Source organism: Vipera berus (genome assembly GCF_964194415.1).
Source record: "Vipera berus genome assembly, chromosome: 2".
NCBI classification, from domain to species: Eukaryota; Metazoa; Chordata; class Lepidosauria; order Squamata; family Viperidae; genus Vipera; species Vipera berus.
The window spans coordinates 191,533,754-191,557,612 of NC_138203.1; the positions used below are offsets into that span (position 1 = coordinate 191,533,754).

The 23,859-nt window shown below is 43.0% G+C and overlaps 2 protein-coding genes across 2 annotated transcripts; one reads left to right on the forward strand and one right to left on the reverse strand.

Annotated features, from left to right (window-relative positions):
* Positions 1-887: 887 nt before the first annotated feature.
* IL17B (interleukin 17B) lies at positions 888-8,766 on the forward strand (the record flags this gene model as incomplete). Its single annotated transcript, XM_081320211.1, has 3 exons — positions 888-908; positions 2,391-2,716; positions 8,520-8,766. The coding sequence occupies 3 exons, from the start codon at positions 888-890 to the stop codon at positions 8,764-8,766; spliced, it is 594 nt and encodes a 197-aa protein (XP_081176337.1).
* A 2,813-nt stretch (positions 8,767-11,579) lies between these two features.
* Positions 11,580-21,873, reverse strand: PCYOX1L (prenylcysteine oxidase 1 like). Its single transcript, XM_081321640.1, has 6 exons — positions 21,376-21,873; positions 20,150-20,356; positions 18,084-18,258; positions 17,114-17,325; positions 16,822-16,962; positions 11,580-13,118 (listed from the first exon to the last, which is right to left on the reverse strand). Exons 1-6 carry the CDS (start codon positions 21,491-21,493, stop codon positions 12,460-12,462), a joined length of 1,512 nt encoding a protein of 503 aa, XP_081177766.1. The 5' UTR covers positions 21,494-21,873; the 3' UTR covers positions 11,580-12,459.
* Between the last annotated feature and the right edge of the window lie 1,986 nt (positions 21,874-23,859).

A 23,859-nucleotide genomic window follows, 5' to 3' on the forward strand; every position in this document is an offset into this window, starting at 1 on the left:
ATCCATTCAAAGCCCAGGTTTATGCAGAATTGCACTGTTCGTTCTACAGCATTGAAACTTTTTTTTTGTATGAACTTTCTTTCATTCAGACCCTTTCATTATTTCTTCTGGAGAAATTCTAGAAAGAAAGAAATCCAGTTGCCGTTTTATAGGGGGGAAAAATCAGACCTAGTGTTCAATAAATAGAAGAGCTGTTCCCTGCTTTCCAATTCCTGCTTTTTTAGCTCACCACCCATTCAAGGAGGGCAAGCCCTTCCATTTTCATCATGTCCCTAACTCCCCTTTGCACACACAGCTCCAGGGTACCACCCAGGACTCTGGTTATGCTAACGGCTTGACTCTGCCACTTTCCAGGAGTTGCACAAGCCCGGTATTGAATTGCTGAGCCATTCAGGGTCTTAAGACACAAACCAAGCCTCCTGTCAACAGATGTTCTTCTTTACCCTGCTCTTCAAGGCCAAGATCTAACTTTGTCTTTAGTTTCTGAGCAATTTTGGAAATCACGCTGCTATGGTTAGATAATATCCGGCCTTTCCTCCACCATAAGGGAAATCTGCCTTCACAATAATTTACTTAACGCTCCCCCCACTCCATTCCATCCCACTCCAGTCTATCAAGCAGGCCAGCCTCGTGGCTAGCCTGTTGTTCTAATCCCAGGGAAACCAGCTCGCCGGATAGCAGACAGCCCTGACGGTTGTCCCTTCTGTCAACATCCTTGCTGGCATCCTGGGAAAATGTCTTGGTGCCAGGCAGGCCCACCTCCCTGGCGATGAAGAGATTAAGGGCTGCTGCTTTCCTTTTTAAAGCTCCCAGCCCCATCTCCTTCATTTCATTCTGCGGCAGAAGGAGGCATCTCCAGAGTCTTTGCTTACCCACTCTCAGCGGAGATGGAGTGGGCTCCAAAGCTGGTAGGTGCTTGGCCCTCCTGGAGCCTCTTTTATTTATTTTCCTGCTAATTAATGACCTATCAGGCTTGTTTGCTTTGGGAAGGATAAACTGTGTCTGGCTGAGCAATTGCTTTTATAGCCTGGTAAAGTGGAGGAGACAAAATCCAGCCACCCAACGAGAGACAAAAATCAGAGAATGAAGCTCTCCAGTGGTGGGGACACAGGGACAAGCAAACACACAGCTGCTGGCATGCTGGAATGACTGCCTTTTGTGCCTAAGATCCACATCTGGCCCAACAAGACAAACAGATGCATGTAGAGAAGCAGCTTGCCAAGAAGACACAGCCTCCCGGGCATCACATGGTGCCTTTTCTTTTATTAGCATTGCTGTTTCACCATAATAAAGGCAAGAAATGAAGGCGAGGGCTGGCGTCCAACGGTTTGGAGATTAGCGGGATAGTGGGCTTATTCCAGAAGCCTCCAGATGTGTTAGATCAGCAATGCTCATTCTTCTTGCTGGGAATTCTCTAACTCCAGGCACATCTGGAGACTGCCAAACTGGGAGTAGCTGATATGTTAAGCAATGTGCTTGAAATGATAAGAAGCCAAATTCTTTCCCCCGAGTTTCAAACGAATCCGCTCCACAAGAATTTTAGCAAAAGGAATGCTTAAAAAACCCCAAAAACCCTGAGTATTGAAATGACAAAAAGCATAATTATTCTTATAAAAGGTAGTTTCAATTGTTTACTTTGACATTTTTCTTTTTTCTTTAAACACACATCTCTGGGAATTGTATGATAGATGGCGTTCAGTGTGACCTTCTTTTGTATCCATGGAGGGGGCGGGGAGAACAAAAAGGATCAGGGCTTCATTTCATGTTCCTATTGCTTCCTGTAGCGGAGCCTTGAAACAAAATACTTGAGCTTGGAAAACATGGGAATGTTCAAAATGCCCTATCAATCAAATAGGATCTCTCTGGATGAGACACATAAATTATTGTCAGGTATCTCATGGAAAAATTGTTGTTTTCCACCCTTTCCACCCAAGCAAGCAAGCAAGCAAACAGATTTTTGAGCAGAGTGTCTCTGAACCCTGGACCCTGGTTAAGCAGCCAGCCCTATCAGAGATAGTCTTTAACTAAGGAGAAATCCAGTTGACACTCAGTCCTGAAGCTCACTGAAAAATCCTGAGTGAACCACCAACTTTTAGGTTACTATCAAACGTTTATTGCGAGGATGCCCCAGGTTTATCAGTAAGAAAGAAATAAAAAAAATATTAATCAGATTTTTATTAAATGTTCAACAATATTTTGCTATGTTTTGAACATCTGCTGCTTCTTTGTTTGCTAGTGTCTCTTATTTTGGGTTGGTTTGCATATTGTTTTTTTTGCTAGGGATTCTGTTTTATTTTAAAACCATCCTGCGATATGCTGTATTTATAGCACCTGTGTTCATGCAAATGAATGAATAAAGTCTGCCTGTTTTTTTCTTTTTTCCCCCCCAGTTGCTTTTCTGTGCTCTCTGCCTCTCCTTGGCCCTGGAGGCTGCCCCTGAATCGAAAGAGCAAAGCCGAGGAACAAAAGGAAGAAGGAGAGGCTCAGCCAAAGTCAGGGAACAACGTCTGCGGGCACAGGAATCCTCACCTGACCCTGTGCTGAGGGTAAATCTGGGGGCCCTCACTGAGTACACCTTTGTGGAGGATTATGAGCGGAGCATTCAGGAGATGGTTAACCAGCTGCGAAATAGCTCTGAGCTACTGGACAGTAAATGCCAGGTCAATCTGAGACTCTGGATGTCCAACAAGAGGAGTTTGTCTCCATGGGCCTATAGGTGAGGTGGAACAAAGTTCGGTAACTGTGGGAGTCTTTCTCACTTACTCGCAGAAACTTTCAGCTTTGTCAGGCTCGAGATCCTGTAGTATCCTATTGTCAACATGATGCTCAAAGCAGTCCTTGAGTTAACAATCTATTTTGCTGTGGAGGGGAGGAGATCGTACATTTATACTGAGCTTGGTGGCTTTGCACACAAGAGTAAAAGCCAAAAGCATAATGAAAAGGAACAGGCTCAAGTAAAACAGGATTGGGGTAGGGAGGACAGTTTTGTGTGTGTGTGTGTGTACGTGCACGTGTGTCTTCAAGTGAGTCTTTGACTCCTGGTGACTGCCCGGACAAATCCCTGCAGTTTGCTTGGCAGACGTGGTTTCCCATTGCCTTTTTCCTAGGGCTGAGAGAGAATGACTGGCCCGAAGTCAGCCACCTGGCTTTGTGTCAAAGGTGAGACTATAATTCATAGTCTCTTGGTTTCTAGTCTTATCCCTTAAGCACTACACTACACCAAACTGTCTCTTCAGGAGAGAACTTGGGGAATAAATTTACATTTGTCTCCCTGGCTGGTTTAGATTACACATTAGTTTGTCAGGAAGCTAAGGGGGATTTAAGTACAGTGGATCCATCAAAAATATTCACTTTTTCTGGTGGAAGAGGTCCAATATCAGAACTAGAATAGAAATTGAGACTTTATGGGAACTCAAAAATGGTTTTGATGACCCTCTCAGTCAACAAAGGGGGAACTATGAGAAATCTTACAGCCTCTGGGGATTAGAGGAATGTAGCTTAACTCTGTTTAATATTATTCAGACTGCTAAGGATCATCTGAACAACAAGGTTACATTTCAGTCTGTATATTAAGTAGATTGGGTTAGAATAGCATAAGTATATGATCCAGTCACTGCTTGTTCTTATTTAGAATCTTCCACTGGGAACAGCTTCAGTGGTATTTTCCTAAATAACTTCTCTAAATAAAAAAAATATTTTGATTGCTATTAAGACAGTGAAATTGAAAGAGTAAAATAGAAATTATGAACTTTGATCTAAAACTGGATTTTACTATAATGTAGCCATGTGTAATCCCAAACTTCAGAGACTGGCTTCAGATATATTACCTAACTCAACTCACCTGGGATGAAGTAGGATATAACAGAACTGAACCTCAAATAGAACTAGTAAAAGCCTGGTCCTTTGGGGAGGTTGTATTTGGAATTCGCAGCCTGGCAGCATCACTGGTTTAATTATTGTTAACTGGGACCTTTGAATTGTCCAGAGTAGAAGTGACAGGAAGGAAGCCATCTTGGCATCATCAAAAGGTGAATCCTACATCCAAATCATCCTAGCAGCATGCATTGCTGATGATAAAGCAGGATTTACAGGGAATCCTCATTTAATGACTACTTATTCAATGACTATTTGAAGTTACAATGGCGCTAAAGAAGGATATTTATAACTGGTCCACAGCTGTCCTAGCACTCCCGTGACTAAGACACTTAGCAAATGACACACAGTTACAACAGGCAAATCATCCCAAAATCACGATTGCCATTTGTAACCTTCATTGTTGGCTTCCAACAATGGGGAAGCTGGCAGAAGGTCACAGTGATGACATGACAGCATGCTTAACAACCACATGGGATTTGTTTAATGAGCACAACCGGAACTGCTACAATTGCCATTGTAAGTCAGCGTAACCCCTTGATGCTGCATTTTACAACTGTGTTCCTTAGCAGTCAGTTCCAGTTACATAGTTAAGCAAGGGCTATCTGCTCTTATAATGAACTTAAAACATAATGGTCAAACTGAATCTTCTATCTAGCAGAGCCTATAAAAAGGTAAAGGTTCCCCCGCACATGCGTGCTAGTCGTTTCCAACTCTAGGGGCCGGTGCTCATCTCCGTTTCAAAGCCGAAGAGCCAGCGCTTGTCCAAGGACGTCTCCGTGGTCATGTGGCCGGCATGACTAGACGCCAAAGGCGCACGGAACGCTGTTACCTTCCCACTGTAGTGGTCCCTATTTTTCTACTTGCCTTTTTTACGTGCTTTCGAACTGCTAGGTTGGCAGAAGAGCTCAGCCTATATGCAGCTGCAATTCTGCAGCTCATGCATAAGCAAACCTGAATTAGTTTGAATATCCAATGCTGCCCAATATTCAGATCAAGAGTGGTGCTGTATTATCCGCTTGGTGTTTTTAATGGTCTGAGTTTGCTGTATTTCTGAACATTGAACAAGTAATTTCGTTCATCCATTAAGAACTGGAGATCCCAAACTCTAACAGATCCAGAAGTAAAAGAATTGAATTCATTTACACTTTGCTTCACGGGAAGCAAAGGAATGCAGTCTATTCCCATCATTTCCAGCGTTGCATGGAATCACTATTGCTTCACTGGCATTTAGCTTTGCTGTGATGATACATCAGGCTTACAAGTTATCAGCTTCTGACCTATGATTAACAGTAACAGCAGCCACAAAATGTGGCATCTAAGCTATAAGGGCTTCTGGGCAGCTATTACTAAGCCCAGCTCCGGTTCTAACAGACGAAAAGTGTGACGTGGAAGCTTGAGAGCACATGGATCTGTATTATGACTGTGTAATGAACACCAATGGAGGCTACTACTGTACATTGATGGTGGTGGTGGGCAACATGACCTACTTGACCTAGTCCTAGCAGAAGAACTTCCGGGAATTGGCCATGGAGGTACAACTTTCTGTTTAGTTCTGCAGCTTAATTAAATAATCTTAATAGAATGGCATCATCTTCTGGAACAAATCTACAATTGTTTAAAAAGAAGGCATTCATCTAAGTTAGTTAGTCTTTCCCAATCTGAGAATTATAACTCCAAGAATTCTTAGCTGACAGAGCCATTAATTGGGAATTCTGGAAATCTTCATCTCAACATTTCAAGAAGATACCAGATTGGGAAAGGTTGCTTGCGCTTCCACAAGTGGAAGCAATTACCTATTGCAACATTTTTCTATGTGGATGATGTTGGCCCTATTGTCTCTCTGTTGAACCATGATTCTTCCCATGAACAGGTTACATGCAGATATTCTTCCCATCTGGAAAATAGAATTTTCTAATGGGAGAAAGAATTCCATGTCAGTTCCTTACAAAAGCTTTGGGGTGTGCTACAAGTGGTAGCTGTTATCTATGGAGATTCTCAGACATAGTTGTCCCAAAGAGGCTTTTTCATGAGGCAACTGGACTTTGTTTTTCTTTGAAGACGTTTTGCTTCTCATCCAGGAAGCTTCTGAAGAAGCAAAACCTCTTCTGAAGAAGCAAAACCTCGGGACTTCCGGTGGCTCCGTGGCGCCGGAGACAGCCTTCCCGGGCTGCCCGCCGCCCAGCTGTGTGATTTTTCGCCCGAAACAGCGCCGATCAGCTGTTCGGGCGAATTTGAAGCCCCCTCCTCGGGAGAAGAGGAGGGGGTGAGCCCCCAGGTAGGGGTTGAGTTCTCCGGGGCCGCCTGAGCTTGGAGCTTGGGCGGCTGAAGGATCGAACTCCCCCGCAGCCTGGGCTGCTCCCAGTTGGCTAGCGTCTCTGCTCCGGACTTCATGGAGCAGAGCCAGGCGTCTGCGACCATCCCTGCTTGAAGGAGAGACTATGAAAGGAAAAGAGCAGGCAGAGCAGTACAAGAGGGAAAGATGAAGAGATGAAAAGGATTATTTTATTTTACTCTCGAGCTTGATGGACTTTGCTTAAAACGTAAAGTGAAAGTGCGACACAATTGTAAGTAAAAGATGGCGTCTAAACCTCCCCCTAGAACTTTTCGGAGTGCTGGAAATTCTCCGGTGCAACAACAATCATTACTGCAGGCGTTGCATTCTCCAGATGTAGTGACATCGAAGGATCTTGAAAAACATACCCAGTTAATTTTGGAGTCAATGGGTGTTAAATTTGCACAGATGGAGGAGAAATTGGAGAAATTGGAGCAGAGAATGGAAGAAAGGATGGAACAGAAACTTAGAGAGATGAAGGTAGACATTTTGTCCTCAGTGCATAAAATAGCTAAATGTGTGGAGGTGCTGGATGACAAAGTGGAAGAACTGACTCAAAAGAATGCTATATTAGAAGCAAAAGTATTGGAAATTGAAGATTTCAAAGACAAAATGGATAGCGAACTGAGTTTGGCCCAATTTTATCAGATGCAGTTTGCTGTTAGAATTAGAGGCCTAAAAGAGAATATTAAGGAAGATTTAAAGCAGCTGGTTTCTGAGGCTTTTGAGGTGGTATTGAACCATCCAGCATCTGAAATAAAACAAGGCATGGACAAAGTGTTTCGTGTGAACTCGTGGATTGCTAAACAGAGAAAGTTGCCTAGAGATGTGGTGGTTTATTTTGTAAAAGGGAAATTAGAGATGAAGTTATACAAGCTGCCTATGATACTAAAGTTGTGATTGCTGGTCAAGAAGTTTTGGTTCTAAAAGAAATTCCTCCAAAGATTTTAAAGAGAAGGAAGGACTTTATATTTCTTGTGCAAGAGCTCAAGCAAAGGGATATAAGGTTCAGATGGGAGATCCCAGCTGGGTTGAGCTTCATGTATGAAGGCAAAAGGTACTGTTTGGGTACTGTGAAGCAAGCGCATGATTTTTACAACAATGTCTTAAAAGCAACCCCATCAACACTTTTGGAAGCTGCAGAGGGATCTGGAGAAGGAGAACATCAAGAGGATGAAGATGGACAGATAGACGAGAATGGTACAGGAGGAGATCAAGCTGCAACTCTTTTGGATGATCCTAGAGAACAGAGGGTGACGCGTGCTGCCTTAAAACGCTCAAAAAAGAAAAGAAGATAGGTCTAGTAGAAATCTATGGAACTTCCACAACATACTGATAGTCAAGTGGTAGTTGTGTTTTTAAGAGTTTTGGGATGATATGTATGGTAACAGAATCTTTAATTTGGAATTAATGGACAATTTACTACAGAGGAAGAGGAAGAAAGTTTTGTGGGTTAATGTGGGTTAATTTGTGTAAGAATTATCTATTATAGCCTATTTTGGCTAGAGAGGTTAATAGGGATAGGTGTTTGTGATGTGTAAATGAGAATATGTTTAGGAAATAGTGAATTGTGGAAGAACATAGATGGGAATGACGCTAGTTTTCTTTTATTTTAGTTCTTTATACATATTTAGTATTATTAAGGATTGGTTTACTCTATATAAGCTAGAGAGTGATGGATTTTAGAGTTTATAATTGTTAGTATATGATTGTTTATGATTGCTTTTTAGATATATACCTTGTATTTTGCTCTGGGAAGTCGGGGGGGGGGGAAGGGGGGGAGGAGGGGAAGTAGGGGGGGGAGGCAGGGGAGGGAGGAGGGAGAGGGGGAGGGGGGAGATAGGGGGGAGGTAGGGAGGGGAGGAGGGAGGGGGAAGGGGGGGTTTTTTAAAGGAAAACTGTATTTTAAAACTTTTCAATAAAAAAAAAAAGAAGCAAAACCTCTTCAAAGAAAAACAAGAAAGTCCAGTTGCCTTGTGGAAAAGCATCATTGGAATAACTGATAGTGAGTGGTTGTTTGCCCCTGTTTATTCTGGGATATCTTCCAGTGATGCAATATCATCCTAGTCTCACCCATCATCTGGCTTTAAAAGGGAAACAGGCATGTTGCATAAGATGGCACCTTTTCAGTCAAACATATTTTCCTGGGATTGTGTGATGACCAGGAAAAGCAGGAGCTTCTTTAAAGAGCCTGGAGACGCAACAGGGATGTCCTGAATCACTTTTTCCTCTCCACATTCACATTGCTGCACAGTCCTACCAGCCACCAAGAAAAATATGCATGTTTTGATCTCAACGTGTTTTCCTTTAGGGTAAACCATGATGCATCCCGGATTCCAGCTGACATCCCAGAGGCACATTGTCTGTGCGCAGGATGCATCAATCCCTTCACCATGCAGGAGGACCGGACCATGGTCAGCATTCCAATCTACAGCAAAATCCCAGTGCGACAGAGGCTGTGTGAGCCAAGTAAGTCACACCGGAAGAAGAAAAAGTGCCACAAAGAGTACAAGATGGTTATGGAGACCATTGCGGTGGGCTGCACTTGCATCTTCTGAGGACTCAGGAGGAAGGGACTTCCTATTCTTATGAAGTACTATTTTTGCTCTTCTAAACCGCTCTGTCCTTTTGACAAATGAGGAAACACCAATGGAATTTTAGATACGGAATTCACTTGCTCAGCTCCCATCTCTGCATTACCTTTGAGAAGGCTGGCAATGTATATCCAGCAGGCAAATTACTCATTTTGTGCCTCAGTAATGCTTTAAGTCCAGCTTAAATAGTTCAGGCTACTTCCTCACTTAAACAGCACTTGTTATGATGCCATAGCCACAGTTCCCACTTTCACTTTTTTCTCTTATCTGGCATCCTTGTTTGCTTAGGAATTTAGAGAAAAAGCAGAAGAAAGATTATTGGTTAAAATGTCTACCTATTTTCAGGCCTTCAGACTGTTTGGTGAGAATTTAGTATATAATGTTGAGTTTGGGCCAAACCTTTAGAGATGAATCAGTATCTTGACCAGTTATGTCATTGTTTGTAGGTATGTTCAAGTCAGTCTTAATTCCTCCTGGCAACTACCTGGACAATTCCATGCAGTTTTTCTTGGCAAGATTTTCATAAGTGGCTTGCCATTACATTATTCATAGGGCTGAGAGAGTGACTGGCTCAAAGTCATCCAGTTGGCTTCATGCATTCAAAAAACACCTTTCAGAGCATCCTTTTTAGACAGTACTGGGACACTGAGTATAGAACAATTTGGCAGAACGAACTAGCTGGCTTCACACTTTGTAGATAAGAGTTCATATGTCTGGTTACCAAACCATACTTGTTTGGATCCGCACAAAACATAAGCCCCATCCCACTGTGGTTAGCATAATGAGAACCTACTTCTCTAGAGTTTAAACAGTGGTCCATTGCCTCTTAGATCACAGCAGAGAATGAGTCTAAGAGGCTCTTTAAATAAAGATTGGCAGGCTACTATTCACCTTATAGAATACTATCAAGAAAGCCTTATCTAAATGCCAACAGCCCCAAGAATCCTGTGCTCAAAGTTCTGACAATATGGCTTGAATATCAGCAGGAAACTAGAGGAACGTTAAGGATGGTATTCTTACCAAGAGTTAAATAGAGAAGGCAGCAAGAAAGCCCAAGAAATCCTTTATGCTTATTACTATGCACACACATTGTGAATGGACCCAAGTTTCTGTAATAATCTCTTTTAATACCCTAGCCTTCACAATGGAGGGGAATCACAGCTCAGGGGCTGAGCACGTAGTCTTTTGCAGAAGAGCCCAGGGGATTCTTCCAATAGCAGGACTGGGAAACATCCTGATGTGGGATAAGCAGCTGAAGAACTGTTATAATACAGGAAAAGCATCAGCTCTATAAGCATCTGTTCTACAGAAAGGAAGCTTGCCATTATTCAAGCCATTATTCAACACGGTTTACTCCTCAGGAAGAGAAGCCTGAATCCAATCCTTGGGTTTTGTATGTAGGTCTAAGAAAGATTCCCATTTGAATCCAAAGCAAGGTGTTTCACTAGAAACAATTTTTCATGGATGGGAATGCATCGCCATTATAAGCTATGAAGCAACAGAGCAAAATAAAGGGCAGTTACCCAATCAGATGCCAAGAAGTACTGATATAATTGTAAGTAGCTGGCTCGTGCACCTGCCAAACCCCTGCTGCACCTGGCTTTTTAATTATTTTTGTTAATTATTTTTGTGGGCATATTTCCAAGTTCATCTGCCTCCATCTTATGTGGGGCCCAGAGGCATTAATTGCAAAAATCTCCCGAGATCTTTTTAGACATTACATATGATAGCTATAGTCAACTGCTTGTTCCATCTACTCAGATAAAGGATAAGTGTAAGTTGATCTAGTAAAGTGAGATCAACTGAATGACAGAGAAGTTTCTCAGTTCACCTGACCAAGGAGGATTTTGAGTCTAGCCACATTGACTGTGGCAATCATTTTGTGAGAATACTCACAATATGCCAACATTCCAGATCTGCCAACCAGCTGCAAACAGTTTGCTATCCTTGATCTAAGCGTTTGTCTATGTGCTAGAATGTCACAACTTCAGAAGAAACAAGCCGGTAACTTTATTTTCATTTTCCCAGTTCTTCCCAGCCAACTAAAGGCTATGACTCAAGGCACAGTAGAAAAATCTCTTTTAGAGACTAGCTAACCCTACCTATTTTGCTGCTTGATCATAAAGTGTGTTGCTGACCTGATTCTGCAAATGTTATTGATTTAACAAAGCTCATTAAAGAAAACCTTATCAATATCCATGCTGTATGCAAGGTAACAATTGAAATTAAGTATTTTCTTCAATTTCTAGGAAGAAAGATAGGGAGCCTCATCATTTTATTATATCTGGAATTAGCAAAAGCAAGTTTACCCTACACAGCTGAGAGCCCAGCTTCATTAGCAGCAGGCAGCAAATATTCAAGCCTTTCAGACACTTTTTTCAAGATTTACAGGATCAGCCTAACCAAATGGCTTGGGCAGGGGTCTTCAAACTTGGCCCTTTTATGACTTGTAGGCTTCAACTCCTAGAATTCTTCAGCCAGCACAACCTGGCTGAGGAATTCTGGGAGTTGAAGCCCACAAGTCATAAAAAGGGCCAAGTCTGAAGACCACCACCACCACCTGCTTCCCCGGGCTAGACTATTGTGGAATCTATTCAGGAAAACTCCAGAATGTTAGTTCAGTGGTTTCTCCTGGTTTAGAAATCAAGGCAATCTTTTTTTAACCAAATGCCAGAGGACAGCATGCTTAATCTATTTCAAATCAGGAAAAAAGGCCCATGGGATGGCTGGCAAGGCAACTTCAAATCAGCCATTGAGCACGCATGTTTATCAAGATAATGGATAAAAGGTCGCAATTCATTAAGCTGTTTAGCTTTTCTCACAGTAAATGTTCCAGTACAAGGTCCTTTGCTTCACCATCCTTTGATCTAAATTCATGGGGTTTTGTAATAAAACATAAGGCAATACAGTCCTTGGGATACCAGTAAAACCAAAAAACTATAAAAGGTCTTATGACCATAAATGTGCCATTTCCTTTAGTTTAGGGGATGAAGTACAAGAAGGTCCAGTTCAGTCCAGTATAAGTCATGTAGGAAGGCCGCAGATGAAGACACAAGAAGGAAGTTTGAATCCAAAGTTGTAGCATGTTGGGTGATAATAGACAATTGGGCTGTATGAATATGATTCAGCAGGTAAAGTAAAAATCAAATGGAATTTGACACTATTTGGTTTCAATCCTCTTCCATGATTACCGAAGAACCCTGAACAACTAGTTAGAGGTATTAATTCACAGGCTCTTTGGAAGAGTGATGCTATGCTAGAGAGATTGCCAGGACCATAGATAACAGATGAATGTATAAATACATGGATTTGCCAGTGCTCTGCTTTACTTCTGTTAAATATGCAGTACAACCTTCTTTAACTTAGAGCGTGGGTGTCAAACTCACCGCATCACGTGATGTGTCGCATTGCCAGAGCTAGGGTGGGTGCGGCCTCCGCATGATGCAACCGGCCCACGGACCGGCAGTTTGACATCCCTGACTTAGAGGATTTGGGGATGCGTGGGACCGCAAATTTCAGAATCTCTTACTACACTGACTGGGAATTCCAAATGCTGCAGTCCAATATAACTGGAACACAGCAGGTCAAGGAATGGCACTTAGTAGCCTCAAATATCCCCCCTCACTCTGCATGCAATAAAGTCTTGTTTCGCTAAGTTCACAGCTCAGTCTTCACTTTGTGCATTAAGTCTTTCTGGTCTATTTTCTCTACATCATGATTCCACCGATTGTAGGCTAAGAGAGCCACATTTTTGGCTGCCACGGCAGACATTTCCATGGAGCTGGCTGCCCACTCCACGCTGTTGAGGTAGTAGAGGCTGTCATGCAGGAGAATAGGTGGGAGGTTCTTGACTGATCCATAATCAGGACAGGCCTGCCATTCTGTCACCTGAACAGAATAATAAGAACGGAACAGCATCTTCAGCTCTTGCTTCTCCAAAGGATGCTGAGAGTGGACACGCCACACAGCAGCTTCCTGGGACTGCTTTCGCTTGAAGGTATTAGATATGTTGACAGGGCAAATGTTATCCATGGAATTGAAGAAGAGACCAGGAGCTTCTGTGGTGAGGACACTGGCAAAAGGAAAAAGCTTGGGATCTGGGAAGCCAAAGTATGAGGAGTTGAGGTAGCCATGGACAATGGAGGTGACTGTGGTGTGAAAGGTTCCAGGAAACGCAGCAATAGGAGGATCAAAATTCTGAAAGGTAATATTGTTCTTGCTGTCATGTAGTTGAGTGGCAACGACCACTATGTCGTAGAAGTTGGAACCTGGACCATCTTCACTTTCATAGTGCACTTGGTAGAGGGGTTTTCCTTCTGGATAAAAATGCACAGGAAACAAACAGGGGAAAAAAACAGTAACTCAGACAGCTAACAAGCAAGTCATCATCATCATCTTAGAACAGGGGTGTCAAACTGCCAGCCCACGGCTGGATGCGTCATGTCGAAACCGCGCCCACCCCATTGCCGGCAATGGGAAAAAAGTCGTGATACGTGGCGACACGTCACGTGCCGTTGCAAGTTTGACACCCCTGTCTTAGAAGCTGAATAGATGAACCTTCAAAGAGAAACAATTCTGTTAAGATCTCATCGTTTGCCTTGTTTTTTGGGTTGATTCCATTGTTTATGCCTGCTTACTCACTGCAGGTTTTATTGGTTTTATTTATGAATGCTAACTTGGCTAGCTAAACCAGCTGCAAGAAGGACTCACACAACTTGTAAAAATAGCAGGTAGGAACTGATCAAAGAGCATAGAGCAGATTTCCCTGACTGGTCACAAAAAAGGGAAATCTTATTGTAGTTTTTGACTTTGGTAGGTGAAAATAATTGGGCTGAGTTGTGTACATCTGCTGCCATTAGAGTTTGGAATATTCCATCAAAAACTATATATCTCGTGTAGGAAGTTAGATGATGCTAAACAGTATGACAAGAACAAAGTCCCCAATGACCTGAAATGAAAAGTTGTGGCTACAACAGCACGAAGGAGGGTGATATTCCACAGAACACTATGAACACTATTTAAGAAATATACAAAAAAAAAGATAGGCAACTTTGTACTATCCAGCACTTAAGAGAAATAGGTGTTATAAGGATCCTTATTATCTAGGCTCTCACTCAATGCAAATCAAAATAAACATTTTTCAAGATGCTTTTAGGAATAAAAATATATGCCAATTATATCCTCTGTTAAAACAGAGTTTATTTGTTCGGCAATGACACATTTTTTCCTACATTTATTTTCTTTAAAATCTCACTATCACTCCCAAATGTTATGTACAGTTCTTATAATAAAATTATATCCTAAGCTATTGATTTTTATATCTTAAAAGTTTAATATCTTAGGTATTCAGTGGCGAGTGTCTGAATTATCTTAAAGTCTTATTTAATGCAATATTTTATGAATAAATAATATAGCCTGAAAGTTGTTTCTATCTAGAGGTACACCACCACAGCAGCTGATCCATAGGATCCATAGTATATTTACAAGGACCACCAATATTTCTCTTTTTACAGATTCTACATATTATATGCACACGTTATCTATTTTTATTTTCTGCTCCCTCTTTTTATTCTGTCTGCCTGAAAATGGTCTTTCTCTTCTTGCAGCTTTCTGCCCCTCTTCCTTATAAGGTTAATTTGTTATCGGTTTTAGTAGAATGCAAGTAATCTACCATTTCATCACATCCTCTCTTAAAGCATCACATTTGCTTAACTGGTTATGCTTTGAGTGATCACAGCAACAATAAATACCCTATGTACAGGAAACATAATCTTTTCTTAGTTAAAAAAAAAAGTTAAGACTGTGAACACTCAGGAAATTTCAAGTGTCTCTGTGCAATAAATATGCCAGCCTCTAAAGCAAGTGAAAGAAGAAAGTTATTTGAACATTCCTACAGTATAAAGACCTTGTCTGTGTTATGTTCTGCCTGCTTCTCTGCATGCATCAATGGATACTTTACATCAAAGGTATTCAGGGGGCTCCCAAGGTGCAATTATTCAGAATTCTTTAAAGCAGGTCCAGCTGATAGTAATTACTGTCCACAACCTTGCTGCATTTTACTACTTTCATCTCCCCCCCCCCCACAATTTCTCCCAGTTTTAGCCTTATAGTTCCCAACTGGAGCCTAGGTTCCTCCCTCTAGAAGTAGTCCTCCACTTACAACAGTTCATTTAGTGACCATTCGAAGTTACAACAGAAACTGAAAAGTGACTTAGGACCATTTTTCACACTTATGATTGCTGCAGCGTCCCCATGGTCATGTGATCAAAATCCAGATGTTTGGCAACTGACTTATATTTATGACATTGCAGTGTCTAAGGAGTTATGTGATCATCTTTTGAGAACTTCTGACAAGCAAAATCAATGGGGAAGCCAGATTCATTTAACCGTGTTAATAATAACTTAACTGAAATTCACTTAACTGTGGCAAGAAAGATCGTAAAATGGGACACAATTCATTTAACAACTGCCTCGCTAGCAACCTAAATTTGGGGCTCAATTGGGGTTGTACTGTGTACTGTTGTACTTCCCTGAAAACAAGAGCCAGTCTTCTTCTTTTTTTTGCCTCCAAAAAAGGCAGGTCTTATTTTCGTGTGTGTTTGTGTGTGTGTGTGTGTGTGTGTGTGTGTCTTTTCCACTCACCTCATAGTGGCGGCACTGACAGCCCTGCCCAGCTTGCCCACTTCTTCTGCAGCCGAAGGAGCAGCTTCATTCTGCAGCTGAGAATGGAGCTCCGGCCTGCATTTCCCAGTCAGAGGCCTTTCCAGAAGGCCTGTGCAGCTGAAAACTGAGTTACAGATTGAATCCATAACTTGGTTTTCAGCTGCACAGGCCTTCCGGAAAGGCCTGACTGCAAAATGCAGGCCAGAGCTCCATTCTCAGCTGCAGAATGAAGCTGCTCCTTTGGCCCCAGAAGTGGGCCGGTGACACCACTGTCAATCCATGGGAGGCCTGGCTGCAATGGTAAGGTCCACCCCCACCCCAGCTTGATTTTTAGGCATGCACCTCGACCCAAAACTAGGGCATATTTTGGGGGTAGGACTTATATTAGGTCCACCCCAAAAAATCAAGCTAGGGCTTATTTTGGGGGTAGGACTTACTTTCAGGGGAACATGGTAAGCCAAGGACTATGGTACCTGTAGTTGTAGCCTACAGAGCTTTAAAAAGAGAAACTCCTTAATGCATTAAAGTAGCTATTATACTGTGGAAGACTCAGCAGCTTCAGACACTGGTCTGAATTATGAACATTTCCACTGGGCCTGCAGAAAAATGGAACAGCTGTGCACTAACAGATATCCACAACAACTGGGGAACGCTGCAAAGCAGCCATGCTTTTTCCTGAAGATATGGGTCTTGTATAGCTTTGAGGAGAGGTACCCAGCTCATGCTAACCTGCTTTGTGACACTTCATTTCTAATGCTTAGTTCAGCCTAAGAAGGTCTCTTTCGATCATGTGGCACAGTATCCGGTCAATATTTATTGCATGTATATCTCCTAAGAAGCAACAATATCTAAATTCTGAATTCTGGGATTAAACCAGAGGTGATATTGAATAGAACGAACCAGGTATGTGTGTTTGTTCCTTGCCACCACTCAGAAAAGGCACTCTCAGAAATGTTGGTTTTTCTGAAGAACCTTCCCTGAAAAGCAAATAAAAGCTCAAGAAGTGAGGAATTAGCCAGAGGTGTGAGAGAATGAAAATATGTTACATTTCCTTCCATTAAGTCCTCGGATAGGTCACCTCTTGGGCTACAATTCTCTCACAAATCTCCAGGTCAACTGCATTATCCAAGGTGCGGCCCATCCACATTGAAAGCCAGGTACCACTTCTTTCTAAATTGCTTTTAAAATTCAATTCTCCGGATTTAAAGTGCACCCATACGAATAGGGAAATCTGTCTTGCACAAAGTAAGACCATTCATTCATCCCAGCGTGTTTACGTGGTCTGCAGCAGCTCTTCAAAATCTCCAGCCCCGCTACCTGGAGATCTTTGGATGAAGATAGATTCGTGTGGCATACCTGAACTGTGCAGAGAGATAGCTGTCACCGTGGCATGGATTATGTTGGCTTTTGTGTGCTTCAGCAAGCCTGCGCACACCAGCTTGTTGCCACCTTCAACTGCCCATCGGTTGCCTTGCGCTCCTGCTAGTAACATGGCCCCTAAAAAAAGGAAGTACAGAGGGGACAGCTGTCAGAGAATAAACTAGCCAAATTGTAAAACACCAGCCTTCCTTACAACATATTCGTCTCCCAAGCTGTACAATGGCCTATTGGAAAAACACTGGAGCAATAGAAGATGGGTAGTACTTACCTGCAAATGCAGGCACCAGTACTGACTGGCCATAATTGGCCCGGAGAATGGCCATGATAACGTCATCGATGAAACGTTGTGTGACACCCACCTCCAGCAGGGATTCCACCACAGAGCGCTGGGTCATGTTGACGAAGGTGTCACCCCCCAGTGAACGCAAGAGCTCCTCAAGATGAGAGAATGCATAGCCGTGGGCCTGATATTTGTAGATTCTGTAGGGCATAAAAAGGGAAAAAATGTAGAGCGGCATGACTTCTCTCTTAGGAAAAGACAGCCCTACAGGGTAGACCAGACTAAGGAACCAAGGCCAAGGGATTATATTTATTGCAACAGTTCTAGCAACAGATTTTGCAAGTCAGAATGTGCTTCCTCCTCCCTCACTTTGTGTGCATGCAGGAGGGGGTTTGTCTTAAGATGTGTTCTTCATTTAATTCCTTGGCCCAGCTCTAGTTCAACTTTTTTTTTAAATCCCATTTATATCCCGCCCTTCTCTGAAGACTCAGGGCGGCTTACAATTTAAGCACAAACCAATGTGCTTAGCAATAGCCTTCATTCTATGTATATGCCTGCTTATTAGGGCTTTCACACACCCCCCCCCCAAGCGGCATTGTTACAAAGTCAGCTTATTGCCCCCAACAATCTGGGTCCTCATTTTACCTACCTCGGAAGGATGGGAGGCTGAGTCAACCTTGAGCCTGGTGGGATGCGAACCTGCACTAATTGCAGGCAGCTGGTGTTACTTAAGGAGGCATTAGCCCACTGCTCCACCAAGGCTCTTAGCTGACTGCTGCCAACTTAGTGGCTCTTCCTCCTGCCCTTCATGCCCTATGAGCTTTACAGGAATCTTAAGACCCTCCCTTATACTAAATTGCTACCACTGGATAGAAGCTAATTTTGATCAAAGGGAGATTGTCCTATTTTTTTTTCTCATTGCCCCAGAGGCACCAGTGATGGCCTCCTTGTCACCTACCTCATGAACTTCTCCATTACTTCCTCTACCCACATTTGTAGACGTAGAAAGCTCATGCCATAGTGCCACCAGAGCCGAAAAAGATTGAGCAGGTACCAGTCTGTCTCCTCAAGGACAAACTGTTCCCCAGTGAAGATGGCACTCTTTCCTGCCACTTCTCGACGATGCTTCAATCCTACAGAACAGAAAAACAACATCCAGTAAGGTTGGCTTGTGTCCTTTTTATCATGATGGGCTTTGCGAGAGAGTTGACCTTCTCGCTCTCTTTTGCTGTCTACTTCTAATTTGACTCTGAGAACTCTCAGTCGTGATTTTTAATACAGTTTCTCATTTGCTATCACACTCATTCGTGCGTCTTCCATTTTGGCACTGCAGATTCTATGACAGTGGCCAGATTTTATTACCAAAAAATATGCTTCACCTTCATCCTCAACAGCCTTTTTGTTTTTTTTCTGGGTCTGTGCTTCATGTTGCTCTTTACAATAGAAGATTGAATTTCAAAAATCAGCGAAGACTAGTTAGGAAAACAAAGACAATTCCCAACTTTATTTAAAAGTAAAAACAACTTGGTTTCTGCTAGAATCTGGCAGAACTATGTCTACAATTAATTTGCCCTGATTGGCATATTGCCTCCTTTCACCTTCAGCCCAAATCATACACTGAGATCTGTGCCAGTCAATATGTGCCAACCCAACTTTTAGCTCACAATGTTGCTGTTAAGGGGGAAAAAGAGAGGAGGGCGTCCGTTATATGCTTCCTTCAGTGTGAGTGAAAGTGGGGACTCTAAGTCCATAAATAGCATAATAATACAGGACTGATTGTCTATTTTCAGTTTTGTGCCAAGGCAGATTTAATAATTTGATGCTGTTGTTATAGTTGTTACATTATATTATGTATAATACATTAAGGTACATTTCCTTATATTTACATTCGACCTTTCTTCTGAAGGAGTGGAAAGGCTCAGCTGAAGATGGCATATATTGATATATTTATTAATCAAATTTATGGAGTTGCCCATTCACCAAAGTCGACTCTGGGTGGTGCACAACAGTCAAAGACAGCAACAGATATAAAAACATGTTATATTTTAAATATTTTTTTTTAAAAAATATAAAAATCCTTTTAAAAAAACAAATTTAAAAAACAAACACACAAACTCTAGGCAAAAGGAAAATAAGAATGGCTACCTCAACTTTGGAGCCATGTAAGCATGATATATATGAAGATTCCCCTCAATTTAGATTCTCAAACTCCGCCAGAAGGTGGGCTGAGAAAAGGAACCTGGTCCAAAGTCACCCAATGAGGCCCATGTTGTATGGAGGTTTGACTCTAGCTTTCCCTCAGCTCAGTTCAGCACTGCTTTATATTTAAACATGGATTAAACATATTGCCATGATGTGGGTTAGGACGCTGAGCCTGTCGATCAGAAGGTCGGCAGTTTGGCAGGTCAAATCCCGAGTGCCGTGTAACAGAGTGAGCGCCTGTTACTCGTCCCAGCTTCTGCCAACCTAGCAGTTCGAAAGCACGTAAAAATGCAAGTAGAAAAATAGGGACCACTCCGGTGGGAAGGTAACAGCGTTCCGTGCGCCTTTGGTGTCTAGTCATGGCGGCCACATGACCACGGAGACGTCCTCAGACAAGCGCTGGCTCTTCAGCTTTGAAACGGAGATGAGCTCCGGCCCCTAGAGTCGGAAACGACTAGCATGCATGTGCGGGGGAACCTTTACCTTTTTATATATTCATAGTGAACCATCACCCTTCATTCACAAAAAGGAAGAATCTTAGGGGGGAAAAAAACTTCAAAGTTGGAATCTCCCCCAAATAGTCCCAATTGTACTCCAAAAGTACAAATGGGAATGGAATGGAATGTTTGGGCAGGAAATTACAGGCTGGCTGAATAGAACAAGTAGGTTGAGCTCCCTTGTAATAGAACAATGATAATTCCTGATCTCATCTATCTACCATGCCAGAGGAACCAAAGGTCTCCCATACCAGCCAAGCTCAGAGGCAATCAAAGGATATGCAGAAGCCAAGCTTGAAGTTTATAAATCTAAATGGTCTCTTACCCAATTGCTGCACAAAATCTTCTATGTGTAAGTTGAGAGAATGGAAGAAGGCCCCTCCACTTTCGTAGGACTGCTTGTTGACTGTAACTGTGGCTAGGCGACCCCCCACCACAGCCTTTTCATACACATCTAGTTGAACCTGCGGCCCAAAGTGCTGCTGCAGGAAATAAGCCACCGAGGAGCCGCCAATTCCAGCTCCCACCACAGCTGTGAAAGCAAAGCAAGCATGTTAAGAACCACCATAAAAACATCCACCTTCAACAAGTATAGTTTCCCAGGGAGAAGAGGATTGCTCAGACCACATCTCTTGTCTAGCAGTGGGCATATAATAAAAATAATAAAGAGAGCCAGTTTGCCTAGTGGTTAAGACACCAGGATAGAAAGGAGGAAACCAAGTTCTAGTCCTGCCTTGGTATGAAAACCAGCTGAGTGACTTTGGGCCAGTCACGCTCTCTCAGCCCAACCCACATCACAGCGCCGTTCTCCTGGGGGAAATAGGAGGAAGGAGGACTATTGTGTATTTGCTGCTCTGAGTTATTTATAAAAAATAATAAAGGCAGGATATATAAAAAAAGGTTTGCTGGCTAAGTCTGATCAAATGCATTCCAATCAAACTCCAACACTGTTATCTCACTGTGAAAACTACTTGTTATACCATTCTTCTTCCTCAATCTCTCAATGTATTGGCACTGCCATTTTGAATTTCTAGCTGACACAGCCAATTGCTGAGAATTCTGGCACAGTAGATCCCGTGTACCCGAAAGTATATGGAGAAGGGATATGCTACCATCAGTGGTCCCAGCAGAAGGAAAGGGGGCAGAGGAAATCCGCCCCCCAGTGTCTCTGTGAGCACAATACACATGCACAACGCTCACATAAGAGAAGCAGAGACGAACTATATACACTGACCCTGCCATTGGGCTGGCCTGGTTATTTTTTTTAAAAAAAATAGCATTATCGGATAAAATTTCAAAGCACGTGTCGGAATAGGAACACTCCAGGATGGCCACCCAAACGCCAAGCCTAGCATGTTTCTGCAGAGAGCCAGAGCAGCCCCACTTTCAGCCCCATCATCGCTGCTTTTACGCTCAATTTCCCCAGTGCAAATGCGGGAGCTCCAGGCTGTGTGGGCGCAGCAGCCCACCTTTGGGGGCGCCTCGTGGTGGGCTAACGCCAGCCAGCGAGCCGTCAAAGCCGCCGGTTGCGATGAAAAGAGGAACGCCTACCTATTTTGCCCGGCGGAGCTGCATCCCCTGCCTCGGCGAAGGAGGGCTCCGTTCGCATCCCCCCTAGAGCTACGGTAAGAAACAAACACCACCGGGGAGAAGGAAATTCTGCCATCATGGTGGCAACGAGGAGGGGAAAAAAGGGGCGGCGGCTGCAAAAGCGAGAAATCGCAGCTAAACCGTGGAAAGCAGCCCGCTAATGCGGCAGCCTCCGGCGAATTCGCAGCTTTTTCCGGCCCGTCGGAGGCCCTGCGCGGTTCCCGAGATTTGGGGAGACCGCGGCTGATCATCGGCTGCGCCTCCCGCGGCCTTTTTTGACCTTCGCTGGGCGGATGGATGGCAGGCAGTCGCAGCGAACGAGACAACCCCTTTTAAAAAGGGAGGGGGGAAGTGCTTTGCTAGCGGAGGAGGCCGCGTCTTCCGACTCGCTCCGGTGCGAGCGCCCCTTGCAGGAAGTCCCGAAACGCCAATGGGTGAGATGCGCTTTCAACCTACACCCCGAACTTCAGCTTTCTGCCGGAGACGCCTCCGCCGGAAGCCGCCTCGATCGCTGTTTGCAAAAAGCCCTGGTTCTCAGCGCCGTAAGCTTGTATTGCTTTCCCAGGTTAGCGTTACTGAGCCCTGTTTAAGAGTGAAATACCCACGCGCCCATACAAGGTAATCCTGGGGGGGGGGGACTGTTTTGGGGTTGCACTGCAGAGGCGCAACTCTCCAGGAAGTGACAACCTTAAAAGGGAAGAGACGCTCCAATAATAATAATAATAATAATAATAATAATAATAATAATAATAATAATAATAATAATAATAATAATAATAATAATAATAATAATAATAATAAAGTTGGAAGGGACCTTGGAGGTCATCTAGTCCAACCCCCTGCTCAGGCAGGAAACCCTATACCATTTCAGACAAATGGCTGTCCAATCTCTTCTTAAAAACTTCCAGTGTTGGAGCATTCACCACTTCTGGAGGCAGGTTGTTCCACTGGTTAATTGTTCTAACTGTCAGGAAGTTTCTCCTTAGTTCTAGGTTGCTTCTCTCCTTGACTAGTTCTTCTGGCTCCGGAGATTTTCCTGCAATGGTTGGTGCACGAGATCAGGTAGCACTTGAAGCACCTGGTTTATTTATTTATTTATTTATTTAAATCCAGAATTTATCTAACCTAGAACGCATTTGCCAGACACGCTGAACCACGAAGTAGCCGCCACATTTCCTTGGTGTGCCCCAAACGATAACTTGCAACAGAACAGAATAACAGAGTTAGAAGGGACCGTGGAGGTCTTCTAGTCCAGCCCTGCTCAATCAGGAAACCCTATACTATTTCAGACAAGTGGCTGCTCAGTCTCTTTGAGAAAACATTTTTGCACAGGTTCTGCCAGAGTCACAGGTAACACTAAACTGTCTTTAACTGAAACAACTAAGATACCTGGATAATTGAGAGGCTGTCCAATAGGTTCCAGCAGTTTGGATGCACTCCATATTCCCTCTATTGAACACTGCCAACTTGTGGGACTGAGGAGGTTTGTGTTCTCTGTTGTGGCCCCCAACCTCCAGAACAGCATCCTCCCAGAGATAAAGATGGAGCCCATTCTCCTGAGGTTTTGGAAAGCTTTGAAAACCTGGCTTCGATCCTTGGATTGGAGTTGATATTTGCTATTTGTTTAATAGCCCCTGCTTTGTTTTGTGGATTTTATTATCAGCATTTTAGTCCCAGTTGCCTATTGATTTAATACCTTTAACTGTTTTATACATTTTTTTTTAGTTTCGTGCATTGCTTAGAATCCAGTAAAGTTCAGCAGCCAATAAATTTAAGTAAATAAAATAAATACCAATGGCTCTTATTTAATGATTACTCATTCAGCAAGCATTCACTTACAATGGGACTGCAGTGCTGAATGAAGGGAAATTATGATTAGCTCTCATACTTATGTCTGATGTAGTATCATCATGGTCACGATTGCCATTTAAAACCATCTTTGCTGGCTTCCTATAAGCATAGTAGTCAATAGGGAAGCCACAAAAGGTTGCAAATGGCAACCACATGTTATCTTCACATAACAATCCAGTGATTTGCTTAATGGCAAATGGAAGTACCAGAATTTCTGTTGCTAAGCAGAGCAGTTACATGACATCTAACAACTGTGTGACATTTATGACTGCACAACCTAGCAACAGAAATTCCAATCCCATTGCTGTCATTAAGTGAGGACTACCTGTGATAAGTTGGTTAGAGCGGATTAGTACTTACACATGAGATCTGGAAGTTCATGAGGTTGCATGAAATCCCCAAAGACAGCTGGAGCAATTCAGTTCTATGTTATTGCAACACTCCCCAGCCTGGATATGTCCATGTAGTCACCAGAGTTTGACTCAGAGACATTACATCACTTTAAGCCTCCCATGCAGTCATCTAGCTAAATATAGTAGGGTGAGTGGGCTAGATATGCATAACGCGCTGAACCACAGTCTGCTGAACTAGAAA